Source organism: Stegostoma tigrinum, chromosome 5, assembly GCF_030684315.1.
Source record: "Stegostoma tigrinum isolate sSteTig4 chromosome 5, sSteTig4.hap1, whole genome shotgun sequence".
NCBI classification, from domain to species: domain Eukaryota; kingdom Metazoa; phylum Chordata; class Chondrichthyes; order Orectolobiformes; family Stegostomatidae; genus Stegostoma; species Stegostoma tigrinum.
Window position 1 is genome coordinate 101,899,316 of NC_081358.1, and position 22,634 is coordinate 101,921,949.

The window sequence follows — 22,634 nt, forward strand, 5'->3', positions numbered from 1 at the left end:
TCCATGTTCAAGGAACTGTGAACTGGTCTCTTTGTTCAGCAACACTTCTCAGGTTATTGCCATTAAATGTATAAGTCCTGCCTTGGTTTGCCTTTCCAAAATGCATCATCTCAGATTTATCTAAATTACACTCCATCTGCCACTCCTCAGCCCATTGACCCATCTGATCAAGATCCTGTTGTACCCTGAGGTAAACTTCTTTACTATCCACTGCAGCCCTAGTTTCTTTGTCATCTGCAAACCTACTAACCATATCTCCTGTGTTCATTTGTATAAATGATTCAGTTCATTTGGATCACTAGAAAAGGAAGCAGAAAGATCCTTATGGATGTTACCTTGGCTGGAGTAATTCAACTATGAAGAAAGACTAGATAGGAGATAATAAAATGTGAGGCTGGACGAACACAGCAGGCCAAGCAGCATCTCAGGAGCACAAAAGCTGACGTTTCGGGCCTAGACCCTTCCTAGGGTCTAGGCCCGAAACGTCAGCTTTTGTGCTCCTGAGATGCTGCTTGGCCTGCTGTGTTCGTCCAGCCTCACATTTTATTATCTTGGAATCTCCAGCATCTGCAGTTCCCATTATCACTAGATAGGAGAGTTGTTTTCCTTAAAGCAAGGAGTCTGGCCTCTGGGTGTGGAGGACGGAGAGATAGGTTGCTGATTGAGGTGTAAAAATTTTTGAAGGGCACGTACAGAGTAGATAGGAAGAAACTTTTCCCCTTAGTAGAGGTAGTGATTACCAGAGACACATTTAAGATAAAGGGCAGGAGGTTTTAAGGAAGTTTTTTTCTCAACTAGAAGGTAATGAGAATCTGGAAGTCACTGTCAGTAAGAGCAGTTATCGCAACAATTAAGAAGTATTTAGATGACTACTTGAAATACCATAGAATACAAATTTATGGGTCAACTCCTGGAATATGGCCCTAGGTTAGATAGGTGCTTAATGACATATGCAGATACAATGGGCTGAAGGATGTCTTTCTGTGCTGTAAAGGTCTTTGTGCTGAATCTTTACAAGTTGTGACAAGGGTTTTGCAGGGATTTTCGTGCAAACCGAAAGGGTTTTCTTGCCACTTTTTGCCAAATATGCCTTATTGAATACTATCACTCCCTATGTTTTCTATATGACTTTGGCCCATCTTAACTGGAGCATTGATTTCAATAGCAGATATCCCAGAATTTATCAGCATCCCTTATACCTTTAAAAGCCAATTGTTCACCCAGACAATACGGTCATTCTGGAGATGCCCTGCATGGTTCCTGCAATCTGCCCCCACTATTACCCAAGGACCAGGAGTAGATACCATAACAGTAGACCATTCCAGCTCGGCCTAAAGTTGCCATTTACATTAAAGCGGGTCTCAACGTCTGGAGGAATGCCCAGCACTATACAAAGAAGGTCAATGACCTTCTCCACTGTGCTGATGTAAGTGTCACCTCTTGTCTCCAATATCTCACATTCACTCTGTCTCAGCTACTGTAACCACCTCCCACGTTGATGTGACCCTATTAAAAAAGCACAACAATGCTTCTAGTTCCTCAAGAGGCTAAGGAAATTCGGCATGTCATAAAGAATCTAGTCAAATCTTATAGATTTACTATAGAAAGTGTTCTATATGAATGCATGTCAGCTTGGTAGGGCAACTGAACTGCCCAGGACTGTAAGAAACTACAGAGAGTTGTGAACACAGCCCAGTCCATCACACAAACCAACTTCCATCTATTGACTCCATCGTTACTTCTCATTGCCTCAAAAAAGCAGCCAATATAATCACAGAATCCTTCCACTCCAGTTATAATCTCTTCCAACCTCTTCTGTCAAGCAGAAGATACAAAAGCTTAAACACACGAACCATCAGATACAAGAACAGCTTCTTCACCTCAATTATTAGACTTTTGAATGGAACTTACCAATTTTAAATTTACTGTTGAGCTCATACTTCACGCACCTTCTCTGCATCTGTAACATTATGTTCCTCACTATTCGATTACCCCTATGCACTTTGTACAGTATGATCTGCCTGTACTGCACGCAAAACAAAACATTCCACTGTACCTAGGTACATGTGACAATAATAAATCAAATCAAAATCAAATAAAAAAATCAAGACTCATACTCTACCACTCTCATTACTGCCTGCAACCTCTTCCCTCAGTCGCTGTCATTCACTCCAAACTCTGACAAACCCCATCCCCGCATACCCTCTGCACTGTCTACCCTCGCTCTAAATATGCACCACCTGTAAAAGTTGGGGTTGCCACCCACTTTCTTCTCCCACAATATCTAACTCACTGTTATTCCAGGAAGAAAAGAGCCCACAACAAGGTGAGCTGATCAAAGTTTTCAAGATATTAACAGGGAAAGACGGGTCAGATAAGGATAAAATATTTCCACTAGAACTAGTGGGCATAGTCTGAGAATTAGGGACTCACTGGTCCAGAGAGATGTTAGGAAGTACCTCCACTCGCAAAGGGTAGTAGATGTTTGTGGCTCTTCCACAAATAGCAGTTGATGCAGGATCAGTTGTTAATTTTAAGACTGAGATGGATAAATTTTCATTGCGCAAAGGCATTTCATTGAAGGGCAGAACAAGCTCAAAGGGCTGAATGGCCTACCCTGTTCCTGTGCTCCTAAAGACGGGCAGTGGGCTGCTCATATTGAGGACTTCCTGACTCTGACTGCCCTGAGTGGCTGACTTTGCGTCAAACCTGCGAACAGGTTTTGGAGGCTGTCCTTGACTTACTGTGCCAGGACCCCACTGAGGCAAAACTATTTCTCTTAACTACAGCAAGCTTTCTGCCATTTCCTGTGCTAAATGGCATGACTATACAATAGTACTTGGAGCATGGTATCTCTGGCTAAGGAGACAAAGTGCAAAAAGGCAAGTAGGAATGCTGTGAACTCAGAGTAAGTGAGCACTAAGACAGCAAGCAAACAGGCCTCTGATGAAGGGTCTAGGCCTGAAACGTCAGCTTTTGTGCTCCTGAGATGCTGCTTGGCCTGCTGTGTTCATCCAGCTTCACACTTTGTTATCTAGGCCTGAGATGCAGCCTGGTCCAATCCATGAGATGGGTGTGTGTCCCTGTGCGCAAAGTTTCCTTATGACTTCATGACAACAATAGTTGCCACGTCAGTCTAAGGTGTAGAAGTGTCCTGTAAGTGTGTTGCAGATGTGTCATGAAAGTTCTTGGAGGTTGGCATATATCAGATGCGAATATTCATGGACATGGGTGCATTTGGCCAGTGTCCATGGAGTGCATCCTGAGATTTGGTGCCTAGTATCCAATATGGAGATCGTTCAAAGCAAGCAGTGAGCTGAATCTGCTAGGTATCCACTCTTAGTTGATGTCCAGCCTATTTGGCACATTTAGTAAGAGAGGAATCTGAATATTAATGAGGTGACTCTGGACATCAGGAAGATATTTAACAAGCAATAAGCCCCCTTAATTAGCAATTTGCCTCTACTGAGTGAGAAGCTCACTACGCTGCTTGTGAAAGTCATAAATAATTATATAAGATGCTCCTAGTCTTGACTGACCCTGTTCAATGCTACCAAAACCTTGCCATAGTCCCACGTCACTCAGATTCCAAAAAGATTCCAGCATATAACTCTGTGACAGTATGACAACGATGCTGACTTGAGCCTGTGGTAAGCAGTAAGGGAACCAACAGGCAGGATAACCTTATAAAACCAAAAGAACTTCAGATGCTGTAAATCAGGAACAAAAACAGAAATTCTCGGAAAAGCTCAGCAGGTCTGGCAGCATCAGTGAAGAGAAATCAGAGTTAACGTTTCGGGTCCGGTAACCTTTCCTCAGATGGATAATCTTACTTGGCCTCATAATCACCAATCTATCTGCAGCAGATGTACCTTTTCAGTATCAGTAGGTATGAGTATCAGAGAATCCTTGTGAGATAAAGTCCCATTCTTACATTAACAATATCCTCCATCGTACTGAGAAGCACTAGCACGGTGTTAAATGGGGCAGACTTCAAACAGATCGAGCAACTCATGAACGTGCATCCATGAGGCATGGTGAATCATTGGCAGAATTTCTTCCAACCATAATCCGTAACCTCAGGGTTAACTTCCAGCATGTCTCCCTCTTTGCCTTACTACCAACTCAGGGGATCAATCAGGGCTCAATGAAAAATGCTGGATGACATGCCAAAAGCAGAAACAGGCATTTTAGCACTGAGGTATCAAGCTAGTGAAGCTCCCAAACAGGACGATTTGCATGCCAAACAGCATAAGCAGTAAGTGATAGACAGAGGTAAGTGATCCCATAATTAATGGATCAGATTTAAGCTCTGCTGTTCTGCCTCATTTAGTTGTGAGTGGCGGTGGACAATTAAACATCTCTTCGAAGGAGCAGGCTCCAAAAATATCTCCATCCTCTATGATGGGGAGCTCAGAAAGTCAGAATAAATATAGAATGAAGTATTTTTGCCCATCTTCACCCAGAAGTGCCAAGTGGATATTCCATCTTGGCCTCCTCCTTAGGTCTACAGATTCACAAATACCAGGTTTCAGCTAATTTGATTCCACCCAACACTGGGTACTGTGTACAAAGTCTGAGTGTCTTGATAATATTTCACTTTGTATGTTCCAGAACTAGCAGCACCTCTAGCCAAACTATTCCAGCTCAGCTACAACACTGACATCTATCTGACAATTTAGAACATTGTCCAAGTTTGCCCTGACCACAAAAAAACAGGCCAAGTGCAGCTGATTACTGTCCGCTCAGTTTCAACAGTTTATCAAGGGGCACATATTCAACAATGAACTGCTCATTGGTGCCCAGTTTGTTTTTCACCAGTGCAATCCAGCTCATCACCTCATTACAGCCTTGATCCAAATGTAGATAAAAGAGCTGAACTCCAGAGAGAAGGTGAGAGTGATGGCCTTTGATATCAAGGTCATGTTTAATTGATAATGTTACCAATGAGCTCCAGCAGAACTGTTGAGAATTGATGGCAGCACTTATGAGCATATGCAGAAGAAACTGAACAACATCTAAATTTGTGTTGATAAGAGGCAAGTGACATTCATACCACACAAGTGTCAGGCAATCACTGTCTCCAGCAAACAAGAATCCAGCTCTTGTCCTTTGTCATTCAATGGCATTGCCATTACTGAATCTCCCACTGTCACATCCTGGGGGATTAATATTGACCAGAAGCTAAATTGGAGCAACAAAATGCCACATTACCAAGTTTGCTGATGCCACAAAACTGGACAACAGAATGAATTATGAGGAGGATGCAAGGAGCCTTCAAGGTGATTTAGATAAGTTGCCTGAGTGGGCAAAATGGCAGATGCAGTGCGATATGATTAAATGTGGAGTTATACATTTTGGTGTGAAAAGCATGATCACTTTCTCATGGGAAGTTAGAGATTGGTAATAAATGCAGGCCCAGCCAATGATGCCAATTTCCCATGGATGAATTTTAAAAGAAATTAAACTGCAGTCAGTGTTATTTCAGGGTTAGTGCTTGTGTGATAGGTTTACAAACTGTGTAGTTGATGCCGTCTAAGTTAAAGATCCTATTTTATCTTGAGTTATCTGATTTTAGATGGTCCAATAATAAGAGTCATAGATTTCAGTGTCTCTTAACTAGGAGGGCGAAATCTCAATCTCTGCTGATTGCTATGGCAAGTCCTCGGTTGGAAAGTAGATACTGGATGGCTGCTGATGTCTTAGAATCTGTACTTAAGGACAAGAGAAATCCATTCCTATAGATAATTATTAACTGGGTAATAATCCCCAAACTGCAGTTTATATTTCCAAATATTTTCATTAGGGTAGATTGCTTCCCCTACCATTCCCGCTATTTTGCATCTTTCCCAATATCTTATTTACCAGCGCATTGTAGTTGCTCATCATTATCCTGCTGAATGTGACTCTTTTGTCCGTATCCCTTGCACAGAAACAAGATTTCAGCTCCTTATCCTACGCACCCCCAGCTGGGTCTATGTGCCTGCTATGTTATTGGTTTCCTTTGTCAGCTTCTCTACAGCCAGCAATACTTGAAAGCATCATCCTCTCCAAATTCTCCAGAAAACTTGAAAGATCAAGTGCCTATGCACAAATACGTCAGTGGTCGTTTAAACCCCACTTCTAGACAGACACTTGATTTTGGAACTGTAGAGTTCAACTGATCTTCACTGAATTTGCGACAGGATAATCAAATGCCATGGGACATGTTTATTTAAAAGAGTTCGGGTGTTGCAAAGACAGGAACCCAGATATTTTTCAGTATCAGAAAATAAACCTTCATTTTCTCCCAATAGTTTTGTAACATTTTCTGAAGGAATATGAACATTGGAATAAGGATCACGCTTAAGCTACTTGGCCCTTTGAGGCTACTCCACCTTTCAATAGGATTGTGGTTGATCTGATTTTAACCTCAACTCTACATTCCTGCATATCCCTGACAATCTTCCATCCCCTGGTCATCAAGAACTTGTCAACCTCTGACTTAAAAATATTTAAAGATTCTGCATCCATTGCCTTTTGGGGAAGGGAATTCTAAAGATTCATAGCCTTCTGAGAGCAAAAAATGTCCCCTTATTTCTTCCAGAGGTGAAGGGAGAGTGACATCAAGGCTATGTTTGACCAAGTGTGGCATCAAAAAGCTGTAGCAAAACTGGAGTCAATAGGAATCTTGTGGTGGCTCTCTGCTGGTTGGAGTCATAGCTGGCATACAGGAAGATGGCCGTGCTTGTTGGAGGATAGTTATCACAGCTCCAGGACATCTCTGCAGGAGTTCCTCAGGGTAGAGTACCAGACTTGACTACCTTCAGCTGCTTCATCTATGACCTTATCTCCATCATAAGGTCAGAAGTGGGGATGTCCACCGATGATTGCACAATTTTCAGAACCATTGTAACTCCTCAGATACTGATGCAGTCCATGTACAAATGCAGCAAGCATATCCAGGATCCAGGCTTCTGCTGAAAAGTGACAAATGGTACTAATACCACACTAATGCCAGGTAATTGCCATTTCCATCAAGAGAGAATCTAACCATCATCCGTTACGTTAAGTGGTGTTACCATCGCTGAACCTTATCCCCACTAATATCCTAGGATGTATTGTTGACCAGAAACTGAACTGGACTCACCATGTAAAGACAGTGGCTGGAAGCCTTGCAGTGGTAATTCACTTCCTGCAATGCCTATCCACCATATTTTGTTTTCATTTATTCCTTGGATTTTACTGCCCGTCCATTATGGGGAGGCAATGGTCTAGTGGTATTATTGCTGGACTGTTAATCTAGAGGCCCAGAAAATGTTCAGGAAACCTGGAATCGAATCCTGCCGCAGCAAATGGTGACATTTGAATTCAATAAATACCTAGATTCTTGGAAAAAACCCATCTGGTTCACTTTAGGAAGGAAACTGTCATCCTTACCTGGTCTAGCCTACATGTGAATCCGGACCCAGAGCAATGTGGTTGACTCTTAACTGGGCAATTATGGATGGCCAATAAAATGCTGCCTAGCCAGCGATGCCCTCATCCTGTGAATCAATAAAATGAAAGCCCAGAGCATAGTTAAGAGTCAATCACATCTGTACTCAGGTGTAAAGATGGCAGTTACACACCCTAAAGGACATTAGTAAACTAGATGGGTTTGTTCATCATTAGACTCTTAATTCCAGATTTTTTAATTGAATTCTGCTTCCACCATCTGCCATGGTGAGATTTGAACCCAGGTCCCTGGATCATTATTTGTGTCTCTGGATTAACAGTCCAGCAATAATAGCATTAATCTGTTACCTCTGCATCTACAAGGCATAAGTCAAGGCTGTGATGGAAGACTCCTCACTTGCTTGAATGAGTGCAGCTCCAACAACTCTCAAGAAGCTTGAGTCACCCAGGTCAAAGTAGTCTGCTTGATAGGCGCCACATCCACCTACCACCACTCCTTCTATCACTGTCACTTAGTAACAGTGGTACATACCTTCTGCAAGATGCACTGCAGATATTCACCAAAGATTCCGTGCAATCTTTGCAAACCCACAACCACTTCCAACTCGAAGGATGTGGGCAGCAGATATATGGGTATGCCACCATCTGCAAGTTCCAATAATAGAGAATCAAACCATTGCCTTACTATTCAATGGTGTCACCATCACTGAACACTGCCCCCAGGACTGCCAACATCCTGGGGTTATCGTTGGCCAGAAACTGAACTGGACTCACCGTATAAATGCAGTGGCTACAAGGATGAGAGCAGCAGATACATGTGAACCCTACCAACTGCACCTTACCCCACAAACCACTCACCATCGTGACTTGGAAATATCAAGTCATTCCTTCAGTATCATTGGGTCAGAATCCTGAAACTCCCTCTCCACTGATATTGTGGATATACACATGTCACATTCACTGCAGCGGTTCAAGAAGGCAGCTCTCTACCATCTTCTCAAGGGCAATTAGGCATGTGCAATGGGCTCTGCATGGTAACGATTTCTTCCTGTCTGCCATGCCTAAGGAAAATGTCAGGAACCATGCAGGTCAAATCCAGACTGATAGTTCTTGTCAGGAAAAGATGGTGTTGCCACAAGTGACATATGGGATATCTGGTGAGTGGTGAGCTTTTCTAGGAGTGGCACATGGTGAGATGGAATTGGACATGATAAGTACCTTAGAGGCATGGTAGGTCATAATGAGGCAAGTTCAGTCAGATACAATGAGAAACCTTGCATTGGAGGTAACTTGAATTTAGCTAAAAGAAATGTAAGGTTCAGTCCCAGTGCTCACACCAAGCAATTGCAAATAGTTTGACCAGACTGCTGATGTGCTCTTGTCCATTTCCAGGTTTGGCTAGTTGGAGTAACCTGGGTGCAAGTTTATTTTTTCACAGGCAATGACCAATGGGATTCGGTATTCAGCCAGTAGGATTGGCTGATGCTGTCATTGCAGCTGGTATTTCAAGTCATCAGACTTTGACATATTGAGATCTCTGTCCTTCTGCTGAAGATGTCATGTCGACAACCTACCCCACTTGGCATCAGTAAGTCAGATTAACACCAATGCCAATGGCTGGTGACAGTAAATCTACCCAAGGAATTTCAAATGGTTCCAGCGAATAGGTCCACAACTCATCCATTGGGTAAAGATTGAGATTTTGCCACACAAACCAATCATTGAGCCAAGGCTGACAGTGGTATTCATTCCTCACCCTTCACTTCATCAGAATTTCTCAGGTTCCTTCATAACTCAAAGTGTAGTCATGACATTTCTCCACATCCTGCAGCCTCTGAGTGAAATTGTTCTTTTATGTGCAGTTTGACTTTGTGCTGTGGCCGCATTCTTATTAGAAAGGGGATTCAGGCTGTCAACACCATTTTGATATTAAATGCTAACAGAAAGAAACTGAGGAAGGTGTTATCCCATCAATCCATGCCAGAATTGACTGCTGCAGTAGGGATGCTATTGTGAGACTAGGGAACATTAGAATTGGGTTTACTTAGCCTCACACTAAACTATATATGAACTCAGAATGTTTTACCTAACAACAACATATCTGACTACTGCTGTTCACTGCATAAAGTTTAGGAGAATTAAATGACTGCTCTGAATATGCACCACGTCAGCTGGGTTAAGAATTAATAGCTTTTTAAAAGGATTTGAAGTGGGGAGTTTTTTTTTCTAGATTAGTGACCATTTAGGAGACTCTACACAATCTACTTAAGTATTCCTTAGTTTTAAATCACTGAATCTGCGTCAGACAGCCCTTGAGTTTCAGAGTGAGATGATGTCTCATGTTTGGCTTGACAGACTTACTAACTTTATAAAAATGGACAGGGCACATATATTGGCTGCCTGCTTCACAGAACCAGCAAGAAAAGCAATGGGGCGATCAGGAACCATCATATCTGCCTTCCATTGCATCTGCATTGCAGCAGCTGTGATTTCTGGTAAGGCATTCAGTGCTTTCTGAAACAGAGGAGAAATAGTGGAAGGTTTTTGGCAGTCACTGAGATTAAGGTTCCCTGATTGTTCACTGGTTAATTTAACTTTCATGTTTAGTACAGTGTCATTGATTCAAATTTGATTGGGTTTGACTTAGATGTTTTCAGATTTGACTTATCTTGGCTGGGATGGAGCTGCAGTACCAGAGATAGTCTTTGTAACCTTGAGCTGAGAGGTGGAAAGTTAGCCAGAGAGAGAGTGAGAGCATTTGAATAATACTCGCATATGCATTTTGCATCAGATCAACATCGGAGCCACCTGTGATGACCACTTCCACATGTAAGAAACCCATAACAACATGAAGGATCTTTTCTAATGACTGCCTTCCACATTGTCACTCATACAAATTTCTTCTGTGTCCATCCTACAGTTCCTATTCTTTCCTCTCCAGCCCTCAAAATGCATATCCTGATTTCATTTCTCTCCATGCCATTACCTGTTGGATTTGTAGCTAAGTAGTTAACATTCTTGTAGCTGAATAATGAAAGTTTTGTGAGTTCATGTCCTAATTCAGGTCTTTACCACAAAATTCTAGGCTAGCCTTCTCGTGTGCAGTATTGCATGAGTGCTACAATGTCAGACTGCAGGATTTTCGATCAGGTATTAGACCAAAGTCTTGTCTGTGCCATCAGGTGCATGCAAAAGATAATTTAGCTTAATTTTGAAAGAGAACAGGAGAGCTATCCTTTGTGTCATTCCCAGTATTCATCCCTTATAGCAAAAAGTGCATCATGTGCTCAATACCAAAATTGCTATTTGTGGGATTTGCTGATTGTAAATTGCCTGCCAGATTTCCAACATTACAGCAGTCACTCCATTTCACAAGCCCTTCATTGCCTGTAAAACGCTTTAGGATGCCTGTGGTTATGTAATGTATTATTTATTATATAAGCTAGACTTTTTTTAAAGCAAAGGTCTCCTGCCTTAGTTTGAATTCACTTGCCCCTTCTCTAATGCAGGGCTTCTCTTCAGTTCTAGTTTCAGCTGTTCTTGTAACACTAATTCTTTTCAATCTACCTACTTCAGCTTTTTCCCAATGAAATAAAATGCCCAATTCTCTCTGGCTAACTAATACTTCTACGTTTTCAAAACTGTCCCCTTCAACGTTTTCTGCAATGCACCATGAAGCTCCCTCTTGACAATGTCTGTCATGTCCCTTTACAATTTATTTAATAACTACGAACCATTCTTACCTAAGCTAGAAGATTATTTACAAATGTATCTTCCTGTTGTTGTTGATTGGCCTAAAGAACCCCAACAGAATAAATGGCAGAAAATCTACACTCAGGAAGGCAAATGATATGCTAGCCATCATTGTAAGAGGATTCAACTACAGGAGCAGGGATGTACAGGTCCTTGATGAGGCCACACCTAGAGTATTGTGTGTTGTTTTGGTCCCTTATGTGAAGAAGGATTCTCTGGCTGTGGAGGAGTACAAAAACATTTTATCAGAATGATCCTGGGATAGCAGGGGGTATATATGAAGACAGACTGATTGTTTAGGATGATATTCACTGTAGTTTGGAAGCGTGAGGGGTACTGTCATAGAAACTATCAAATTCTAACAGGAATTGACAGGGTAAATGAAGGAAGGATGTTCCTGATGACTGAGATCAAACATAGTCTAAGGATACAGGGTAGGACATTTAGGATTGAGATGAGGAGAATTTCCTCATTCAGAAAATGTGGAGCCTGTGGAATTCTCTGCCACAGAAAGCAGTCGAGGCTAAAACATTGGGTGTTTTCAAGAAGGAGTTAGATATAGGGTTCAAGGGGTATGGGGTAAAAGTAGGAACAGGGTACTGGGTTGGATGATCAGCCATAATCATATTGAGTGGTGGAACAGGCTTGAAGAGTCAAACGGCCTACTCTTGCTCTTATTGTCTATGTTCCTGTGCTTCTATGCTGTCACCCTGAAATGTCGACAGAGTCATTAAAAACCAATGTTAACATCTGAGGTATGTAAGTGAATAAATTTCTATATTAGAAATGAGTCTGGTAGTATTGTGATATTAAACCAGTGAATCAGAGCATGTAGACTCAAATTCTGACATCATAGCGTGTAAGTGCATAATCAATTTAGATATTAATAGTAGGGAGCACGAAACTGTTGGATGTTTGGTTAAGAAATTCAGCTGTTTCGCTAAAGTCTTCTTGTAGAGGAAACTAATTATTCTCACTTCATCTGGCCAAACTAGGAGTCCTAAGTGTTTTATCAAAGTGGATGATGCTTAATTATTCTCCAATGTGACCTAGACTGTAACTGAAATCTAACAGTCATTCAGAATTAAGTTATTTGTCCATGATTGGAGTGGTACACTGATAAACAAGTCCTTTTACTTTACCAGCCACACTGCTAGTATAGATTTGTTGATTTAATCCTGAAAATGGCCAAGCGATTCTCTTTTGAATGACCATTTGGAAGAAAAGAGGCTTTCACCAGACTACTTTAGTGAACGTTGAGTAATCTGTTCATTATGCTACAAAACTTATTACCTAAAACAGATGGCAAACATTGGTTAACACATAAACCATACCTTCAGTAAAATCCCTGTTATCCCAGTCCAAGCATCTGGCTCTGTAGCTCAGTGGTTAGCACTGTTGCCTCAAGGGTCAGGAACCTGGGTTCAATTCCATCCTTGGGTGACTGACTGTGTGAAGTTTGTATGTTCTCCCTGTGTCTGCAAGAGTTTCCTCTGTGTGTTCTGGTTTCCTCCCATAATCCAAAGATGTGCTGGTTAGGTGGATTGGCCATGCTAAATTGCCTGTAGTGTGCAGGTTTAAGTAGATTAGCTATGACGAAATACAGGATTATAGGACAAGGGGATGAATCTGGTTGGGATACTCTTTGGAGGGTCAGTGTGGGCTTAATGGGCCAAATGGCTTGCTTCCACACTGCAGGGATTCTAAAAATGGATTATTTACTGGTATTAGCTATTGGATCAGGCATTTTATTAAAGATAATTCAAATCTTACTCTTTAGATAAAGAAGGAATCACACTATCACTGTATATATGAGTGGGTCTGATCCCTGCTTTTTAAAGTTCACATTTATCTTGTGGTAGTGAGGAGTTGAGTTCTTAAAGCAGCCGTTAGTATTTCTTACTGAACTGGCATGTTTAGCTAAATGGAGCCTCGCAGCCCGTCCCCCAAATCCCTATTAGGATACAGGGGAGATTACTGTAACTAGAACCATATCCTCTTAATCCCAAACACAGTCAGACTCACAAACTACAAGAGATGAACATTTCCGCAGAAAGGATGTTGGTTTGAAAAGGACATAATAATAAAACACTCCTTTTGGCAAGAGTCTGATAATAAATGATAATATTTGGTGACTTCTCTCAGCCTAGTCCGTTTCTTGTCAACAAAATCAAATTGCTGACAGCTGCAAACTGATGCAAGATCTTCAACTCCGATTGAAATCAGGCTCAATTGGAATCTTTGGAAATTGTCCAAGTTCAGCATTTCAAAGTTTAGAAGAAATATTGATGCTTGGAAACTATCAGGTCCAAAGAAACTCCTGCTAAGATAAGGAGAGGGAGAGGCTGTCATCTCCTGGGAGTTTTCTTCCATACAACTACTAATAAAGATAAAAAAACTAAGTCCAGAAAGGGTTGCTAGGCAAGTATAAGCATTTGAGTCACCACGTCTCCTGGAGACAGCATTTTCAAAGCCAGATTTCCCAACAATTAACAATCATGAATCCAATCTCTTAGCTCCCTAAAATCTTTGCTTGTCTTGACTGTATTAAAATGCTATGTGATAAAATTTTGATTTCATGTCTGAGAAACTACATAGTTTAAAATGCTTTTCAATTCAGAAAGTTTCCAAATACTTGCAGTTTTTCGCATAATTCATAAATATAAATGTATATTCCCAACAAAAGTCCTAGTCAATTCTTCTAAAGATTGGTAATTAATCACGGTCTTGCTAGTGAAGGTCTCATCGCAAGAATGAATAATTTATAAACATAGGTAGATAAGTACCATATGTCAGCATTTATTCTGTATAATGCCTGCCATTGGAAATTTATTGCCAGGGTTAGTTCAAAATGAATCGGCATGTATCTGCAATGTCCTGATAGTTGGCTCCTCCTTTACTTTTGAGTTGATTCTTAAATGTGCTATACTTTAGAGTACAAACAGGAATCCCAGCACCTGACCTCCTGTGAACTGAAGAGAGCAGCCTCCCAGACAAGTGACAACTACATTCCCCAGTGTACTCTAGAGGGCAAGTACAGGTAGGAGAACCACTGATTTTATTTGGTTTATTTCTAACATATGAACTTGTGTGGGAAGAGACATTGAAATTAGAATTTGCATACACGGGTTGATTGCATTGAAACCCTGTCTCTTCTCAAAACTGAAGTTTGGCAGGTTATCGAGGGCAAATGTGGTGTAGTGGTCATATCCCTATCTCTGAGCCAGGAAGCCTAGGTTTAAGTCCGCAGGTGTGCCAGAGCACTTTTGATCATGTTGACTAGAAGATTTAAAGGGGTGAAGAAGTATTACTGGTTAATTTTTAAATGAATCTACTAGGATTAAAATGATAGCAAAGGAGCAAGTAGGAGCAATTAAAGTCAGCTTTGGCTATAACTTGAGTTTGCTTTTGGTGTTTACAGTAGATGAAAAGGTACTGCAGAGCAGATACAGGGAAGATGTTAATGAATCTCATAGTCAGGTGGGAATATGTGAAAATAAAGGTTTTGTAATAAACATACTACGCAACAGAAGCAGCATGCTGTCGGCGGAGCTATGCAATTGAACAGTCAGTGGCTTAGATTAAATCTCCGGGGATCTGCCATATCCAGTTGTGAACGGCAGTGAACAATGAACAAAATTATTGGGAGAAGAGGATCCTTGAACATTCCCTTCCCCACAGTGGCAGGGAGTGGAAAAGATGTAGATGAATGTCTCTACCCCACATGATGTCACCACCTACATGGTCTTTAGATGATCTAATTAATAGTACATGATACTATGAAATGGCTGAGTGCTTTGAACACAACCTATGCTACAGGCCTCAACAATGTTTCAACTACAGTGCTAAGGGCTAGTGCTCCAGAACTAGGCGGATCTCTGGCCAGCTGTTCCAGTACATCAACACTGGCATCTCTTCAAGAAAGCAAAACAAAAGCTTTGATACATTCTGCCCACAAAATGCTATTTAAATCCAATTTTATCAATTCCCACAATTCAGCCTGATCAGTATATAAGCCATTTTCTAGTGAGTTTGTACTGTATGGACTGAGAGCCTGGGGTCCATCCACCCTAGGTAGAATTAGTCTGCAAGGTTTGAAGTTCACAAACTTTTTGTCTCCTGCCACTCAAACCTGGTAGATATCTGATTCTGGGAAATCTATTGACCCCATTAGAAAGAACTCCACATCCCAGAAAATGCTGAAAATGATGCATCTCTTTGTTGACTGAAAACATCAGTGACCACAATCCAGAAACTGAGCCGAATGGTGAGGTTCAAGGTTTCAACATTCATATCAATAACTTGGACAACCCTTCACTGTTTGAGGACAGTGAAGAGGAGATGAAGACATTTAGCTTCACAAGTAAAACATGAGGAATAGCTCAAGTGGTCACTGTGGCCATCATAAGTTAGACCATCACCCATGCACTGAATTCTTATCTTGAGAGATCAGTTCCTATTGGTAACCAATCATCCATGGTCTGTCAACTAAAGATAGATTTTTAATTTCTGAATTTTCTGGATTTATGAAAAAGAGTCCAGATCCAAAACGTCAGCTTTCCTGCTCCTCTGATGCTGCTTGGCCTGCTGTGTTCATCCAGCTCTACACCTTGTTATCTCAGATTCTCCAGCATTGGCAGTTCCTACTATCTCCCCTCTAGCAACCTATAACTGTTTTCCCAGCCATGTAAAGAGAAAAGCATCTTAACTTCAGTTACCAAGTTTCATTCGGTAATCCTCTTGGTGAAAAACATAAATTAAATACAGTCATGGGAACTTTCAACGGGAACTTGCTGTAACAGTTTTATTGGGAAGGGGCTCAGGATTTTCACTGTCTATTACTTGAAATAACACTGCCAGTCATCACCACTTGGCATGGGCAAGTTAATTTAACAGTTATCTCCCTTATTCTGAACTTCCACATCAGAGAAAGTAATTTACTTCCTTCCATTTGTCTCATCAAATCCTTAGTTCAGTCACAGTTTAACTTTGGTACCTGAGGGAGTTTGAATCTAACCTGAGGTGTGAGGCTCTGCCTCTGAAGTGGAGGCTCACACACCTCAGTCAAAGGTGTCTGGCAGGTGTCTGATGTCTGGATTTGTGGGACCTCAAAATTCCCAGCTTTGGAATAAGTGTCCGGAAGATGTTCCTCAAACTAGACCTGACAACCTCTGTAGATCTAACGACCTGTGCTGTATTGAGTGAAACTCTTATGCTGAAGTTATTGCGTCCGTTTTCCATGGCTGTTGCAATGTTGAATACGTATCATTGTTTAATAATGTGTTATTTGTTGCAGGAATGTGCAGTGCACGAATGATGGACAATTCTGTTGGTGTGTCAACGATAAGGGTGATGCGGTGTTAGGTGGCAATCAGACCACATCAGCAACTGCCTGTAAGTACATGAGAGCACCTAGAATAATCAAGAGAATAATGGTAATTAGTTTTCCCTTTATCATCCTCAATAACATTTTAACTTGCTCTTAATTTCTAAACATCTCACTTTTGAAACTGTGCTCCACATTCCTAATTACAATTTGTCACAGATCAGCTTTGTTCATTTACTTCATATTCTTGAGCAGAGGTTTATCATGTTTCTGTGTGGAGGACAGCCTTGTGAATATTTGAACAAGGCTAAGACAGTTTCAGTACTGACACACTGTTGTAGACCCCTGGAATCAGGTGATAATGCAAACTTCAGGAATGGAGTTAGAAAGACCCAAAAATTATGAGGCTGGCCAGCTCCTGGACTTTGGCCACTTTGAGGGAGTTAAAGTAGAGCCAAATGGCAAAGATAAACAATTAATGATCCACTTGATTATATTGTTATGTTATGTTAAAATGACCTAAGCCTCTCAATTAGATTTCAGGCAATCAATCACTCCCTGAAGACCATTATTTTACATAGAAACCATTTGAGCCTTTCAATTAGATTCTAGTCGTTAGCTCACACCCGAGCTTGCCATTATTCTATAGATAAACACATGAATCACTCTATTAGATTCCCATGTACAATTCATCACAGTTGAAAGGAAATATGGAGACTCACAGTCAGAATCACTAAATATATATGTTTTAACCTAAAATATTCTTTGCTTTAAACTCTTTGAACCTGTTAATTTAATTTCAGCACGGTTTTCACTTCTCCTGATATCAATTTTTCTCTTCATTAACTACATTGCCCATTCTTGATTTCTCTGCAGGCTTATCATTTTGCCAGCTCCATCGTCAGCAGGTTCTGGTGAGTGGTTATGTGAATAGCAGCAGTACCTCCTATATCCCACAATGCACAGAAAGAGGGGAGTATGAGATGGTGCAGTGTAGCACTGCCCCCAGACAGTGCTGGTGTGTTGACAGTGATGGGATGGAAATCTATGGAACACGGCAAGACAAACGACCATCTGACTGTGAGTCTCCATATTTCCTTTCAAATCAAAGGGACAAAGCAGTTTCCTTGGGTATATGAGTGGCAGAGAGATTAAAACTGTATATTGCATCAAGGACCCTTTGCAAAATTGAAGCCATGGGAAATCAGAAGGAGAGCTCTCCACTGTTTAAAATTATTCCTAGCACAAAGGAAGAAAATTGTGGTTGCTGATGGTTAATCATCCCAGTTCAGAACATAAACCACAGTCACTCCTCAGGCTAGCGCCCTTGGCCCAACCCCTTCAGATGTTTCATCAGTGACCTTCCCTCCATCGTAACATCAGAAGTGGCGAGGTCACTGATGATTGCACAATTTTCAGCACATTTGTGATTCCTCAAACACTGAAGCAGCCGAAGTTCAAATGCAACAAGAAATGGACAATATCCAACTTACACAAGCAACTTACACAAAGGCAAAGACCAATCTCCAAAAAAAGAGAATTTGACCATTTCCCTTTGATGTCTGATGGCATTACAATTGCTGAATATGGACCTTACCGTGCATTTACTGGGTTGATACACATCCTGATGTCCACATCCCACTATCAACATCCTGAAGGTTACCGTTAACCGGAAACCAAACTGAACCAGCCATAGAAATACAACGCAGGTCTTGGGCATAGTTAGACTGCTGCACGTCAAGTGCTGACTCCTCCCCAAAGCCTGTCCCCCATCTACAAAGCACAAGTCAGGAGAATGATGGACTACTCTTCATTTACCTGGATAGGCACAGCTCCAATAACACTTAAGAAGTTTGACACTATCCAGGACAAAAACAATCAGCTTGATTGACACCATTTCTACCACCTTAAACATTCACATGTTTCACCACCAACATACAGTGGCAGCAGTGTGTGCCATCCAGTAGAGATCTGCATCAACTTACAGAGGTTCTTTAGACAGCACCTTCCAAAATTGCCACCCAAAGGGGCAAGGGAAGCAGAAGCATTGGGACACCACTATCTGTAAGTTCCCCTCTGAACTAAACACCTTTCTGACATGCAACTAAAATTGCTGTTCTGTCATTTTTGCCTGGAGTCCTGGAATCTCTTTCCTAACAGCACCGTGGGTGTCCCTACTCCTCCAGGAACTGTACAGCTGAAGAAGATGATTGCCATCATCTTTTCAAGGGTAATTGCAGACAGGCAATAAATGCTGGCCTAGCCATCAATGTCCACATCCCATGAAGTGTAGACCTCAGTGCCACAACAGGATATGTATGTCTAGTAAATCCAAGGGGAGGTCAACATGGGCCAGAAGGAGACAAGGGAGTTAAGTAGTTTATCTTCTTTAGATATGTAGAAGCATTACATTCTGTTGATCTTCAAGGGCAATTGGCCCTTGAATTTAATATTCTGATTGTTAAATAAAACTTCAATCGCATAAGATATGATGTTTTTAAAGTTTGTTAATTTGAGTAGGAGGACATAATGTATAGTCCCAACTTGAGTTTCCAATTTTTCTAAAAGAACCTAGAGTCAGGAGTCAGTCATTGAGCCAAACTCTATACTGTAGGACTCTATTACTCTATTTAGCCCATTGAACCTGGTTCTGACTGATGTTGTTTAGCACCTTTCGTTAACACATTTGTACATTTGATCCAGCATCATTTCCCAGATTAAAGATAATCTTATATTAAAGATTAATCTTCTTAGAATGGTGGCATCATCTCCCAGAGTTTTCTCTCCAAATATTAAACATTAATCTTAGAATGGCAGCAAGAGAAAAATCATATGGAGATTTAAAAACAATAAGATTATATTTCATAGTTTTGTTCGTGAAAATATTGGAAATGGGAAAAGCAAGGTTTACTTGACCAATCAGACAACAATGAGGGTGATGTACCAGGAACAAGTGGCCAGGGGCAGTTAGAGAGAGAAGAACATGTGATAAAATCTTAAGCACTGCATTGACAACCCAAGCTCTACCTCATGAAAGAAATTCTGATTAGAAAATAATTGCTAATCTTTTTTGAAGGTCAGTATCTAGTCACCAAGTCACCCTTTATTTACCTGTGCACAGTAGCGCACTCAGAGTCAGTCCCCTGAACTGAGGAGATTCTAATCATCTAGGGTTTCCTGATTGGTCCATTCAAGGATCTCATAGTCAACAGATCCAGTTGGTTCCAACCACAACATTATTCAGGGAGTCAGGAGGATTAATGAAATGAGATAAAACTGCCAAATAGATAGTCAATGGGTGAAATCCATTTTGAGGTTTTGGCTAAAATGACTGTGTGGTTTTTCTGTTAAAAACCATTTCAAGGTAAAGGCTACAAACTTTCTTTGGGAAGTTTTGTTGATGTTGTACGAGACATTGGTAATGCCTAATCTGGAATACTGTAACCAGTTCTGGTCACTCAGTTAAAGGAAAGATATTTTTAAGGTGGAGAGGATTCAAAAGAGATTTACCAGGATGTTGCTGGGTATAGAAGGCTTGAGTTATAAAGAAAGGTTGGATAGGCTGGGACTTCTTTCACTGGAGCACAGGAGGTTGCGTGGCGGCCGTATAGAAGTTTATAAAATAGTGAAGGGTATAGATAGTTGTTTTTTTCCCTAGGATGGAGTCTTCAAAGCTCGGGGGCATATTTTTAAGATGAGAGGAGATTTAAAAAATAGATGGGGGCTAATTTTTTCCACAGAGAGTGGTTCACATGTGGAATGAACTGCCTGAGGGAGTGGTGGGTGTGAGTACAATTACAATGTTTGGAAGTCATTTCAATAAATACATAAATAGGAAAATTTTGAAGGGTTAAGGGCCAGCAGCAGGCATGTGGGACTAGTTTAGTTTGGTATTACGTCCAGCATGGACTGGTTACACTGAAGGGTCTGTTTCGGGGCCGTATAATTCTATGATTCTATGTTTGTTTGTTATCATTTATTAGGTTCATCTTAAAGCTGTCAATCATACAAATACTACCAGGTCTCTGAATGCAGAACAGGAAAATCCATATTACACTAGATACAAAGGATAGAATGTGGCAGGTTTGCAGGAAAGGGGACCTAGGGAGAATAGTTGCACCATGATGGACCACTGGTACATCTATGCCATCAGGCGTTCAAAAGGATTGCCTGGGCTGCTGATAAGAGATGGGCAATTTACCTGCTTGAGGCCCCAATTAGGGCAATTTTGTGATTTTGCTGAAATTACTCTAGATGCTTGGGAGGGCTATTGAAACTGAAACCTCCATCCCCCAAGAGTGCCTGAAATCCCAAACAGCTATCTAGAGACAGTTTCCCTCCCATCCCAGGATCTTTATTCATTTTCATTTTATTCTTACATCTTTGAAGGCACCTCCATATTTAAATGCCTCGAGTCTTCTACAACTCTCAGCAATGTCCAACTCTCCCTTAATTGGACGTTGACCTTAGAGGCCACCCCTAGGTAAAGGTCTCCTCTGGTCTGATTTCCAGAAACTATAGGCTCAGGACCACCATTTCATTCCTGAAGTTGGAGTCCCAAAGCTCAGATGGAAAACCTTCCCAAAGATACCACCAAAATTAATTCACCCGGTCCATATTTAAGCTTCCTGGGCTTGAAGTATAGGGGTTCAGGACTCATTCCAAGATTTGTGACACTTGCTCACGATGTACACAGATTGAATTTGTGAGAGTCAGATGTGTTAATGTTTAATGCCTAATGTGAACAGAGTGGGAGACCTGTCTGACACTGGAGACCTGTCCTCGCTTTATGAGGATTAATGCCCCTCACTAGCCACTAACTGCATGTATTTCTCTCTCTCTAACAGCAAATGATACAAATGGCCCCTTCCAGGCCATGGCTAATCACCAAAGCAGATAGACCTTTAGTGTAAATTTAATCCGCAGTGTCTACTTCTCTTAATTGAAGTAATGTGATTCATAGAGTGTGAAATCTTTGAAAACTCACCATTTCCTGAAACCTGTCTTTTGGTGAGCAGAGTATCAGGGCCTGACTGAAATCCACAGGCGAACCTTTGAATGAGGAGGGAAGCCTGTTGGATTTATTCTAATGAAGCTTTTATTTTCGTACTTACATTACTTTGTATCAATAAAGGTCCCACAAGCTGTGAGGTTCAAGATCGGCGAATTCTCCATGGTATTGGCGTGAAGTCCCCACCACAATGTTCAAAGGATGGGAAGTTCTTGCCCGTCCAATGTAGGTTCATCAACACAACCAATATGATGGTCTTTGACTTAGTCAATAACTTCAGCAGGTAAGGAAGAGGGAATCAAGTTTCAGAACTATGTGGACAGATGGGCCTAATGTTTGAAAAGAAAAATGAGAATCTGTGCAAATCTGCAGCAAGTCCGTTAACATCTGAATAAGCCATATTGCCTTTAGAGAGGGAATGGTGATTGGGAACATCCTCAGAGCCGCTCCTTCACTTGAGGACAGTAATGGACACCAAACTTCTACGCATTAGTGTGGCCTTCAGACTCACTCATAGCAAAGTCACAGCAGCAAAGTGGGAGAATGCTGAGGGAATTCCTGACATCCCTGTTAGGGTACCAAATTTTGCTATTAACATTATCAATGAATAATCAGCCCAGCTTTTTATGTTTAAGAGGATATTATGCCTTTGACAAAAGTACAGAGGAGTTTTATCAGTATAGTACCAGTAAGGAAGGAATTTAGTTATTTGAAAAGAGTAGGAAAACTTGGGATGCTCTCTAGAGCAGAGAATGTTAGAAGAGAATTATTAGAGGTATTCAAAATTGTCGCATTTTTATGGAGTAAATGAGGAGAAATTGTTCTCACTGACGCGAGGTTCAGTCACCAAAGGACATGGATTTAAGATATTGGCAAGATAATCAGAGGGCAAAGCAAAGCGAACTTTCTTAAAAGGCAGCAGTTTGTTGTGAGCTAGGATGCATGGCCTGGAAGTGGGTGGAAGCAGATTATTTACCAATTTTAGAAAAGAAAATTGGCTCAGTGGTGGGCACTGCTGCTTCACAGTGCCAGGTATCTAGGTTCAATTCCATCCTCAGGTGACTGTCTGTGTGGAGTTTGCACGCTCTCCCTGTGTCTGTGTGGATT

General features: G+C 41.2%; 1 protein-coding gene across 1 annotated transcript in view; it reads left to right on the top strand.

Moving 5' to 3' along the window:
• The first annotated feature begins 9,811 nt into the window (after positions 1 to 9,811).
• tg (thyroglobulin) overlaps positions 9,812 to 22,634 on the top strand; it is a 333,710-nt gene continuing 320,887 nt past the window's right edge. Inside the window, exons 1-5 of the mRNA XM_059646355.1 lie at positions 9,812 to 9,932; positions 14,125 to 14,230; positions 16,487 to 16,584; positions 17,393 to 17,596; positions 21,651 to 21,810. Of these exons, the coding sequence (XP_059502338.1) occupies positions 9,812 to 9,932; positions 14,125 to 14,230; positions 16,487 to 16,584; positions 17,393 to 17,596; positions 21,651 to 21,810 (689 nt within the window). The remainder of the gene's footprint in view (positions 9,933 to 14,124; positions 14,231 to 16,486; positions 16,585 to 17,392; positions 17,597 to 21,650; positions 21,811 to 22,634) is intronic.